The 11,784-nt window shown below is 46.7% G+C and overlaps 1 protein-coding gene across 1 annotated transcript; it reads right to left on the bottom strand.

Moving 5' to 3' along the window:
• Nucleotides 1–4,349: 4,349 nt before the first annotated feature.
• LOC150012973 (spermatogenesis-associated protein 31D1-like) lies at nt 4,350–11,474 on the bottom strand. Its single transcript, XM_090275197.1, has 4 exons — nt 11,292–11,474; nt 8,728–8,782; nt 8,108–8,162; nt 4,350–7,824 (listed from the first exon to the last, which is right to left on the bottom strand). The coding sequence occupies exons 1-4, from the start codon at nt 11,472–11,474 to the stop codon at nt 4,350–4,352; spliced, it is 3,768 nt and encodes a 1,255-aa protein (XP_090131323.1).
• Nucleotides 11,475–11,784: the final 310 nt, after the last annotated feature.

Here is an 11,784-nt window from a genome sequence, read left to right as displayed (position 1 = left end):
TTCTAGCTTTGGCTCCCACAGCTACTACCACCACCATGTCCAGACCCCAGCAGTGTGCAATCCGACTCTAAATACTCTCTGATTCTGCCCCAGGCAAGAAAGCTGGCATCCACCGTGCACTTGAAGCCTGCTCACTGTCCAAAAGGATCTTATCAACTACTGGAGAAGGTCTCAGCTCCCAAAAAAGAATAAAAGGTTTTAAAAATTATACATAATATAAAACAAAAACAATAAAAACAAAAATTCAAGATGTTTAATGCATGGAACTCCTCATTTCTTGTCTGGTGTCGTTCACCTCTCCTCACCTGCACTCCTGTCTTCCCGAATTGCATTGACATCTGATGTCTTATCCTCTCCTCTATTTGTCCTTCTCAAGTAGTTACTTTTAAAATCCTTTCCTTATCCTAATTTTATTTAAGTATAGTTCATATACTATACAATTCACCTATTTAAAGTATATAATTTTATGAGTTTAGTATATTCACAGATATGTTCACCCCCAGTCAATTTTAAAACATTTTCATGACTTCAAAAAAAAAAAAAAATCTTATAACCTTTGGTTTTAATCCCTCTCCTCTCCTTCCTTCCCTAACCTCCAGCCCTAAGCAACCACTAATGTATTTTCTGTTTCTTTAGTTTTCTCTGTTTTGGACATTTCATGTGAATAGAATCATACGTGATCATTCGTGACCATCTTTATTCACTTAGCATAATGCTTTCAAGGTTCATCCATGTTGTAGCAGGTATTAATACTTTTTATTGCCAAATATATTTTATTGCATGGATATGCCATGTTTTATTCATCCATTCATCAATAGATGGACCTTTGGGTTTTTTGCACCTTTTGACTATTGTAAATATTGAATACTGCTATGAACATTTATTTACAAGTTTTGGTGTGGACAAGAAATTGCTGCATCATATGGTAACTCCATATTTGACATTTTGAGGAAGTGCTGGACTATTTGTCAAAGTGGCTGTACCCTTTCTCATTCCCACCAGCAACCAACCCATGAGGGCTCCACTTGCTCCACATTCTCAGTGACACTTACCTGACTTTGTCATTCTAGCCATTTCTTTGTGTGTCTGTTGCTATATCACAGTGTTTTTGATTTGTATTTTTTCTGATGGCTAGTGATGCTGAGCATCTTTTCATCTCACCTTTTACTATTAATGGCATTTTGGGAAGAAACAGATCAGTGTGTCTGATCTACTGTGTTTAAGTCATTTCCATGTTTAACGGGAAAAAAATTTCTTCTTAACATTTGAAAACACATATAGTGATGCCAATTCTGTAGATTTCTACTTCTGTACATTTAGCATGTAGGCCTAGTTACTGTGTGATTAAGGGACAGCAATATTGTGCACTGGATTTACTCTATAAGATTACTGCTTGCATGAAATTGAGGGAAGAATTCACTCAAATGGCTCTTCGGGGCTGGCTAGAAGGCAGAGCAGAACTGATTGCCAAAATCTTTAAAAGCTTGCTACTGTTTACATCTGTGGTGCATAAGTGTGTTCTACATGTGATAAATATGAAATAAAAATGAGAACTCTGACATGGACACCTAGCATGTGTCTGAAAGATGGATGGCAAGATGTTTCAATGGGCTTTTCCACTTTATTGTATTGTAAAAAGGGATGTATTACACAGACGAGAGGTAATTGTGGAAGTTGGGTGAGGGTACATTGGAAGATACATTGTTCTAGCTGCTCTTAGGCATGTTTAAACATTTCTGTGTTAACAGGCTTCAAAAAATAAAAGATTGTGGGTATCTCACAAGCAAGGGTGCATCAGTCTATCCTCGCCCAACAAGATGGGCATTTAGGTGTCTGTCCACGAGATGATTTCAAGAAGTGTCATTCCTTTGATATTGGGAAGGAACAAGTAAAGGACGAATGTGAAAAGTGTTGTTGGAAAGTTCCCATCTCATGGCGTATAGCCCAGTTCACCTGCTGGGCATGTGGAGATGCCTCAATGTGAGGCCAGTGAGATTTGAAACAGATTTGAGTAGCTTTGGGGAGAGAATGGACTGAAGAAACAGGGACCTAAACTCCATTTTTTTTTTTTTTTGTTCTTATGTTAGTCAGCATGGGATCATTATTTGTGGAATGAAAGAATAATTTCCAGTAGTTCAGGGGCATCAGTAGAATCGATTGTGAGATTTTATCCAAGAGTAAGCCATTACCTATAGAAAGATATTTCTGGAAAATCACAGACTTGAAATTTTGCCAGACAGGAAGAGTGAAAGGGAACTGGGGTGGGGGCCATTGTAGAGGAGCTTTTTTAAATGTTAGTAACCAGAAAGACCATCAAGTCCACCTTGGTGAGGAAAGAAGACAAGGGCTTTGTGGATTGACAGCGAGTAAGTGGAAAAATGTATGTCTTGGCATTAAAAAATTAACAAGGGGCACCTATGATGGGAGGAGAGGAAACGAGGCCACAGGGTGGAAGGTCGGATTGCATTATTCCCGATGGCTGAGGTGTTCCTGGGAATAAGCCCTACAGTGCGGCAGTAACTGCACTGGAGGGGAGGCAAAGGGCCCTAAGATGGCATGACGTAGGAGCTGGGAGGCTGGGTCATTGGCTGCTTGATGCACATGGATGTTAGAGCCCTCCCCTGCCTGCTCACCTCTTCAAGTTCCCTGCCCCGTGGGCCCTATTCCGCAATTTTTCCCCACTAGGACTTTCACAAAATCTGCATATTTTTTCTGTGACACCAAGCTTCCAACATTGTACGGTCAATGTCATCAGTCTGGACAAGAAGATACAAATGTGGTAGTGAGAGAGGCTGTGCTGAACATCTGGTTTTTGTATTTTTTTTTCTTTACCCTCTGGATTCACAAGGCTTGCTAGGAAAACTACCTAAAGTGCTCACTAGGACATTCATTCTACTTTTGTGTTTCAGTGTGTGAAAGTGGAGATGGCTTCCCTCCAGACTGCTATAGTAAGGGTATGTTGCAGGTTTGGCAAAAAAAAAAAAAAAAAAAAAAAAAAGCATTCCATGCAGGTCTGTGGTGAGCCCTCAAATATCCGTAACCCTGGTGCATAGTCTAGAGCTCACTTCTGGTTTGTGAGCTGCTGGTGTTCTGGGAGATTATAGCACCACCAAAGTCATGAATATCCGAGGTGGCATCTCCACCCGGACAGGAGAGCTGTACACACTAAGGGCAAGCTCCTGTATATTTCCTTCAAGCACGGATGGAAGGCAGCACCAGCTCCCCTTTCCCAAAGGCAGGGATGCCGTGCAAATACTGCTTTACTTCTCAAGGACGGCCCACGTACTCTGGGTGTGAGGCATCAGTATGCTGTGCGGTGCTCTGCTCAGCCACGGCAGATGGAGCTGGGGTCGGTGTGAGGAAGCCGGGAGCAAGACAGGGTCCCTGTGTGGGGCTGATGAAGCTTATAGACCTTTGTCCACCCACGAGGTCACTCTCCCCCTCTTCATTTGTTCTTACTTCCTCATTCGCTCTAGGTTATCTTGTCCTTACTCTCAGCTTTATTTTACCTTGGGAGGTAGGTGTCTGCCTGGTTAACATTCCTACCACTGATAGCTGAGTGGTGCTTTTGCTCAGGAAAAGAAATGTCATCAATCCTGCAGCCTGAAGAAATGTCCAGAGATGGGAACCACTTCCCCAAGGTGACCTTCGGTAGATATATGTCAGTGTCAAGGTTAAAATATGCTTCCCTAACACATGAACATGACCCACCAGAAACATATGGAAGCAGCGTTTGTGCTGTTCCTAGACCCTACCCCAACCAGCCCAAGATCCACTGCAGCAATATCGCCCCAAACACTCCCATTCAGGGTTCACCCACTTGTGGCATTTTCTGATCATGGACTTCTAAATAATGATTAAGCCACTGTCTCCTCTTCACTAATATTTTCTAAAATATTCTGTCCTTGACCTTTTCCAGATACAGAAGGCCTGTCTTCCCTGCTCTTCTCAAGGATACAAAACCTTCCCTGAGGGGAAGGTGTGGGCTTCTGTCCACGTTCATTAAGGCTAAGCTACGAGGAAGGAGACAGAGCTCATCTCCTCAAACTTCGTCAGGGAGGAAGTGGGCTTTCGGGGAGGGTATGTGATATCTACTTCTCTACAAGTGCTCCAGGGACTGGTCACTTTGGAAGCCAAAGGAAGCAATCAGTAGGAGCTGAACGAACTCCTTCTTTTCTTTAAGCACAAGCCTGGAGATACCCAAAACCCATGCCCCCAACACAGTACAGAGGAAAGATAACACTATTAGCAGGGAAACATTTATTAGGCAAATCAGTATTCTCCATAAGGAAGGAATTGCCTGGAAATTACAGAATAGGATTTTCTGTCTAAATCACAGGCACAGATCTCTACACACAGTGCCTTCTGCAGTGGTGAGAGCAGCAGGAGGTAGTGTGAGGCCTGCAGGTGGGGCGCGGATGGGTCACAATCCCCCTGGAGGGAACAGATTGGGGCTGCTTCTGATATAATTGATGGTCTTTTAATGCCCCAACTTTCTGGGGGTGTCTGTCCTCATTTCTGCTCATAGAGCTCTGGCCAGGAAAGATGGCTGTTTGGCGGGAGGACTTACAGGAGGGGGCCCTGGAGTGGACAGGCTGCGCCTGGGCCCGCACTGCTGCCTTCTGCTGATCTGTCCCCAGCTTCACTGCCGAGGGAAGGGGCTCTTGAGGGCAGGCGGTAGCTCCTGTGGGCTGAGGTCCCACTTTCTCCTCAGGGAACTTCCCGAGTTCTAAAATGGCTCTCTTTACGTCCATCATCCCAGTAAAGGTTGCTCTCCTTCTAATTGGGCCTCTGCTCTGCACAGATGCTATGCAGCTGCCCTTTACCTGGGGGTCTTCTTGCTTTGTGCTTTTCACCTCAGGAATACGCCATTTAAAAAATGATTTGATTCTATTTATGAAATTAGACTTGCTCACAACCATCTTCTGAGTAGAATCTCTCACTTTTCCACTTTGGGATGCTACCAACCCTGCATCCCCTGCACCAAGCTCTTCTGATCTGGGGCTTGTGGGACTCTCTTTCTCTGTAGGTGGTGGGAAATTCTTATTCTGGCACAACTTTAAGTTGTGCTTAGGGACCCAAGGCTCCTGCTGCTGCTTCATACTGGCTCTTCTCTTCTCTAAATGGACACGTTGCACCTGGGAAAGTCCCATGTCCACCCTGGGGACACTCTGAGCATGAGGCAGGGAGGCTTTGCTAGTCTCATGGGACACGTCAGTGGGTTTCCCTTGGGCCTGTCTATTCTTTCTCGTCTCCAGCTTAAACTCTAACTCATCAGTGAGTTGCTTGTTTAAGTCTGAAGACGTAGGATCTTGGGGAGCTGGTATTTTTGGTGGGGGCACTTTAGTAGTCACCGCTGTTGTTTCTTCGCTCTCATTAACATTTATTCTTCGGGAGATTCCCAGCTTGTTGGTTGTGAAGGTGTCACTGGTTTTGTTTTGAACACTATTCAGCTCCTCAGCCTTGACTATCTCCCTGGACACGGTGGGCATGGAAGCAGGTTCTGCTGTCCCCTCCGTGCTTTTGCCCAGTTGCATTTCTGCTCTGCCACTGGAATTCACACTCTTGCCCTCTGGCTCATGGCTGGCCCCGGCTTGCCCTGCAGGCAGCTTTGGCAGGTGAGTGTTGTCTATTGGAAAATGTCTCTGCCTTGCTTTGCCAGTGATGTTGTTTGTGACAGGCAGAACATTTTGTCTGGCTCCGCAAATTTTCTGAACCTCCTCTACAACCTCGTGTTTGTTATCAGAGGGTGATTGTTTCAGGGTCCCCTGTTCTTCCTCGCCCACAAGTGAGGGGTCAGGGGGAGGAGTATTCAGGACAGTGGCTGTTTCTGTTCTCTTTCCTAATCCATAAAGGATTCTAGGGCTTCCTCTCACGGGCGTGAAGCCCCGAGGTTTGGAGTTCATCTTCGAAATCCAGTTGGTTGAGGAGGAGGAGTGGAAATCATATGAGGAATGGGATGAAGTATCTCTCAGTTTAAAGATTTCCATGGATTCAAGGGCCTTGGCAGGAAGGCCCTGTAATGTCTCTTCATGAAACTTGGTAATATGAGCTTCCAGCAACTGCTGTGCTCCGGTCACCAGGAAGGAAAGCTCTTGGGACATGTCCACACAGTAGTCCCTGCCCACTGGTGGTGGCAGACTCCTCTGTTCTATTTTGATGTGGGACTTTACAGAAGGAGTCTCCTCCATAGTGTGCCAGGAACCATGCACAGTCCCAGGGAGCTGACCCTCACTGATATCATCAAGCTTCTTGCTGAGATGTAGTTTCAAGTCATTTTCCAGTTGTCTTGGACTTTCACTCTCCCCTGACACCATTGAATTTTCTTCTGATGGACTCATCATGGCTAGGCCTTTCTCAGAGCCATACCCCACGTCCTTACCTGAGTAGCTCTCTGAGTCACTCAACAGATCTTCTGGATCATTCTTTTGGTTCTGCTCCTCATCTGTCCCCGGCTCCTCTGGCCGAAGCATTTCTGAGCCACTCTCACGGAAGCTTCCTGGCTGGCTACTCTGGCCCTTATACTCAGACATCCACAGGAGGCCATAACTGTTCTTTGACTCACATCTGTCTGAGCACTTCTTTGGTCTCATCAGTGACAGAGACTCGTGGATCCTGCGGGGCAGGCCCCACCTGTGGTGGATGGTCCTCCTTTTAAGGTGTTTCTCAAGTTTCTGTTGAAGTTCACTGTTGAGTAGAAACTCTCCAGGATCGATGGAAACTGAAATATAGTCCTCAGAGGGCTGGCAAGAAGGACAGGTGGGAGCTGGAGCATGGAAGGCTTCTGTAGACTTTTGAACCACAGAGGGTAAGCCCAACAAACTTTCCTGTGTCTTCTGCAATACCTTGCATTCTAGGTGTTGAATTTCAGATGAGCTGATGTGTTCTAATTCATTTTGGGGTCCATGGAATTGCACTCCACAGGCACTATCCTGGGTTATGGGACCGGATGGAGGGATTGGGAGTGGGGGTTGAAGGTGGACCTGTGGTTGGGTCTGAGTGAGAGGTAGGGGCTGGGACTGGGGCAGGGTTTGAGACAAGGGTTGAGGTTGGGCCTTAAGCAAGGACGGAGGTAGGAAATAAGGAAGTACTGGAGATTCTTGGCCTGCAGGGGCATTGGAGACACTATTAAAAATAAAGATTGAGGGACAGTCACCCAAGGCATGGCCAGCAGAGGGCAAGGACTCGCTGTGCAGAGATGGAAGACCCCAGAAAAGCTTTTGCTTTAAATGGTCCTCCCTAGTCTTAAGATATGAGTACTGCTGTGCCAAGTCATGCTCATCGGGGCTGAGAAACAGGTGGTGTCTAGGACCTATAAGTTTGGCAGCAGCGTCTCCTCCAGGAGAAGTCTTTGTAGAATAGATGTCAGGAGACTCTTTATGGAAATCCCATTGTGCCAGGTTTGAAGAGAAAGAGTCTTTGGGTTGAGGTACGGAACTGTGCACTGGGAATCTGGGTTCCAGAGGAGGAAAAGGCTCTGGAGGCAGAGCTTGGCCTGGTGGTGAGGGTGACAAAACTTTACCCAAGGGAGCCCTTTGGTCAGCAGAGAGAAGAGAGGGGGGTGGTGAGAAAGGCTCAGGCAGAGGGGGTGGGATTAGGTCTCCCGGAGGGACTGCTGAGAAGGCAGAGGACTGAGTAGATGATGATGACTCAGTCACGGGAGCTGTAGAAGCCAGAGGGGACACAGAGGGAGGAGGATCTTCCAGGGCCTCTGAGATCGGCAGCCAATTGAGCTCAGCAGCTGTGTGATTATACACCTCACAGGAGGGGTCTGGACATACATGTTGATGAACACTGATGGTATCATGATTCTGGCCCAGGGGGCTGCAGGAGACAGGAGGTACAAAGCTGCAGCCAGGACCAGCACAAGGAAAGAAGGACCTATTGGCCTGGTGGGGGTGGGGCCACCTGAAGCCTGCTGCCCCTTCACATTGCTCCACATCCATGATGCCACAATGTACTCAGCAGCACTCACCCCAAGGCATTCACTCACATTCCCGTTCCCATGGCAACCCCCTCCCATCACTATGTAAGGTTACACTGAATCCCTGGAATTGCATAGAACATGCTAAAGAGAGACCAAGAAAAGGGGGGAAAGACTAGTCACCTTTTTAGGACAGAACTTAGCCCCGTGTTCTTCTTCTCTTTTCCCCTGTGGTAATATCTTGAACCCGGGAAACCAGGAGAGTGGGTTACACATAATAAAGGTAGACACATAGGTATTGCACAGGGGTCCCTTTATGGGAGACCATTGGGAGAGTAGACTCTGAAAGTCCCAAGAATTAGTATGAAGTCAAATGCTCAATGATACTACTAAGGTTCCCATGTCCTTGTTGCTTCATTTATAAAGTACTTTTTATACACATTATCTCATTGGATGCTCAAAACCACTCCGTGAAGCAGAGAGGTCAATGGTTACAACAAAGAGGAATCTGATCAGTACGAAGCCAAGGTACCTTCACTGAGTTGGGAGACAGGAGTTCTGACTCTGGACATCTACTGGGCAACACCCATTGCCCCGGTCCGTGACTGCTTCCTACCCAAGGACAGCAGAGCAGAGACTCTGAGAAGTCTCAGGTTCTGACTGTCTTTGCATGAGCCTCCCCTCCGAGGGCTCTTTGTTCTGAGAGGGACTGTATCTACCAACTGCCAGAGATCATGGCCCTGGTACCTCATGGAAAAGAGAGAGAGAGGGGGTCACCCTTGGGAGTTCGGGCGGGACAGGCATAGCCTTACCTCTCAATGTCCCACCTTTCCTTCTCCTCTTGGCTCTGGTCCGACGCTGAGAACAGAAAGAAAAGAATGAGAGGTTGGGACTCACTTCTCTCAATCCTCTCCCTAAGAAACGCAGATATTTATTATTCAAGAATAATGTCTCTCTGAGCCAACAAGCTCATTTTAATTAATAGAACTTTTTTTTGTTTGTTTGTTTTTTGTTTTTGTTTTTACCAATATTTAAAGCTTTAAAATGTTTTTAATTTTTCCTTCTTTGAAAAGCTCAAGAAAGGCTTTTGTCTGTGAGGGCCACACTGGATAGTCTCAGAGGGCCTCTGCTCAATGCAGGCATATAATCTGAGGCCTACAGTTGCCCATGTTCCCTCACATAGGACCGTGTAACCTGGGATGGAGCCCTGCCTCTCTTCTCAGGGGCTCTGAGAGGCTCAGCACTGCTCTCCTGACCAGCCCAACACAAAGGCTGGGGGCTCAGTGAACGATGTGACTCATGCTAAAGTGCTGGTTAACTCTGGTGTCCTGCAGGGATCCCAAAGTCTCTAAATAACTCGATCGAGAACTAGGGACTCACTGTGTTTGGAATCTTAGCCAGAAACCTGCCACCCCACCCACATGGCGTGTGAGCTTCATGTGGCAACCTGAGTCCTCCCTGGACCCTAACCCTGCCTGGTCCCGTCCCCTGGAAGAGTGACGTTCTAGTCTCCCCTCAGACATCCCATCTTTGGTGTCTCTCTGACTCAACCAAACTCACATAAAAGGGGGAACAACAGTAAAGAATCTCTGTTGGGGTTGACTTCCGGCCAAGATGGAGGCTTAGACGGACACGCTAGGTCTCCCTCTACAACTACAGTGGAATACAACTACTTCAAAACAAAGGATAACTAGAAATTCCAGAAAATAAAGCTACACGGAAGCCCAACATATGAAGTTATAAACCAGCGGTGCCATTTGGGCAGGTAAGAGTTAAAGAAGGCAAAGCTGTTTGCGGAGCGGCGGGGCGGGGCAGCGAAAAATCCTGGAGGCAATCAAGCCCCTGCCGTGCGCGACTCCAATCAAGCCCCTGGCGTGCCCGACTCGGCGCTGGGGAGCAGCCGCAGCATCGCCTTGAACAGTGAGGCCCAGGGGGGCGGGAGGACGGATCCCGGTCTCCTAGCTGAATAACTGTGTGAATCCATCTTGGACCCCCGCCCCCACAGAAAGCACCACAGGGCTGCGAAATAGGTCGCGGACGGGCAGGCGCCGGCGGTCGCTGATTTGTGACGCGTACGCAGGCACTGCCCCCTGCCCCCGACAGCCGGCCCAGGAAAACAAAACGCATCTGTCAAAATGTGGCAGACAAATATAGAGATCCCGGTGACACAACTCACCAGACAGCAGATAGAGAACCTGACAGATGAACAGATAAGAAACCTGTCAGAGGCTCAGTTCTGGGCCATTGTTATCAGGTGGCTTACAGAATTCACAAAAGAGCAGGAAAAAGATATGAAAGAAGCGAAAAACTTTCATAACGAAAGGAACAAAACCACATACGAGACAGATGGTGAGGAATCCAGAGTCCATTTCAACAAACTGGAATATGGAGAAGGAACAAGCAGTCAACCAATGCAGCGAGAGGAAATGGCAAGCAACAATGAGAGGATCAGAAACCTCTGGGACAGCTATAAAAGGCCCAACATAAGAATCATTGGTTTGCCAGAGAATGAGGAAGATGAACTAGAACTTGAAAAATTGAGTGAAAATATAATAAAGGAGAACTTCCCAGACTTGGGGAAGGGAATAGACTTGCAGGTCCAGGAAGCAAGGAGAGTTCCCAAGAGACTGGACCCAGGGAGAACCACTCCAAGACACATTATAATCAAAATGTCAAAAATTAAAGATAAAGAGAGAATCTTAAAAGCAGCAAGAGAGAAGAAAAGAATTATGTACAAAGGGGTCCCAATTAGACTATCAGCTGACTTCTCAAGGGAAACCCTACAGACAAGAAGGGACTGGCAAGAAATATTCAAAGTAATGAAAATCCAAAACCTACAACCACGAATACTCTATCCAGCGAAATTGTCATTCAGAATAGAAGGACAGAGAAAGTGTTTCCAGGACAAAATAAAACTGAAAGAGTTCATTAGATCCAAACCACTGTTATATGAGAAGTTAAAGGGACTGGTTTAAAAAACAGAAGCTAGGGAGATGAAACAAAGGCAAACTAAACAGGCAACGAGAGTGGAAAAGGAACTGTGGGTAAGGGAAACATAGTGGGGGGAGGCCAACAGAGAGGGGGAGTGGGGAGAGGGAGGGAGATGATATAGGAATTGGGGATCATGGTAGGAGGGAATGGAATAGACGGAGAGAGGTTGGGAGGAACTGTAAGCACAACTAATGGACATAATCTAAAAGTGGGGGACAACTGGAGGGAGGGGGCCACCGGGAGGAGGGGAGCAGAGGGAAGGGAAAGTGGCACAAATGTAATATTTTAATCAATAAAACACATTAAATCTGTAAAAAAAAAAAAAAAAAAAAAAAAAAAAAAGAATCTCTGTTGGGGCCTGCTCAAGTTTCCTTACCTTTTCAGTGTGTTCACTTTCCCAGTAGGTTGGGGTAGATGGAATTCCCACCATGCAAATGAAGATTAGGAGGAGCACCCACAGCACACAGATGTAAGTTAGGCTGCGGGTGTCATCTATAGGTTCTGCGAAGACGTAGAGATAAATCTCTTGAAGCACATTCAGAAATAGGTCGAGTCCCATTTTCCGAAAGGCAAAGCTGCTCAACGCAACTGAGCTCTGAGAGGGCAGGCTCTTGGCTTTATTGCCACGCCTGCATCACAGGGCATTGAGGAGTCATAAAGGGCTTCAGAGGTGGGGAGGGTGTACCTTCAAGAGGGTGTGTCCACAGCCCCTCCCCCCACCAGCCCAGCAGATTCCCTTCATCCCTCTTAGGCCTCCAGCTCCTTCTGCCCTACTCTGCTATCCTATTCTCCAATTTGCCTTTTAACATATCACCCATTTACCTTAATGAATGCTCTTCTTGTTTCATTGTAACCCAGATATTATCTGG

The sequence above is a fragment of the Furipterus horrens genome, unplaced genomic scaffold (assembly GCF_987537825.1).
Source record: "Furipterus horrens unplaced genomic scaffold, mFurHor1.1.pri manual_scaffold_4, whole genome shotgun sequence".
In the NCBI taxonomy this organism is placed as follows: Eukaryota; Metazoa; Chordata; class Mammalia; order Chiroptera; family Furipteridae; genus Furipterus; species Furipterus horrens.
The sequence above is the reverse complement of the archived record's forward strand: the minus strand, read 5'-3'. Positions and strand labels throughout refer to the sequence as shown.

Coding starts and splice junctions, on each gene's coding strand:
- LOC150012973 (XM_090275197.1), bottom strand. CDS start 11,474: ATGGGACTCGACCTATTTCTGAATGTGCTTCAAGAGATTTATCTCTAC. Junction 8,783..11,291: donor AAAGTGAACACACTGAAAAG/GTAAGGAAACTT, acceptor TTCTGTTCTCAG/CGTCGGACCAGAGCCAAGAG. Junction 7,825..8,107: donor CTAAGTTCTGTCCTAAAAAG/GTGACTAGTCTT, acceptor TGTCTCCTGCAG/CCCCCTGGGCCAGAATCATG.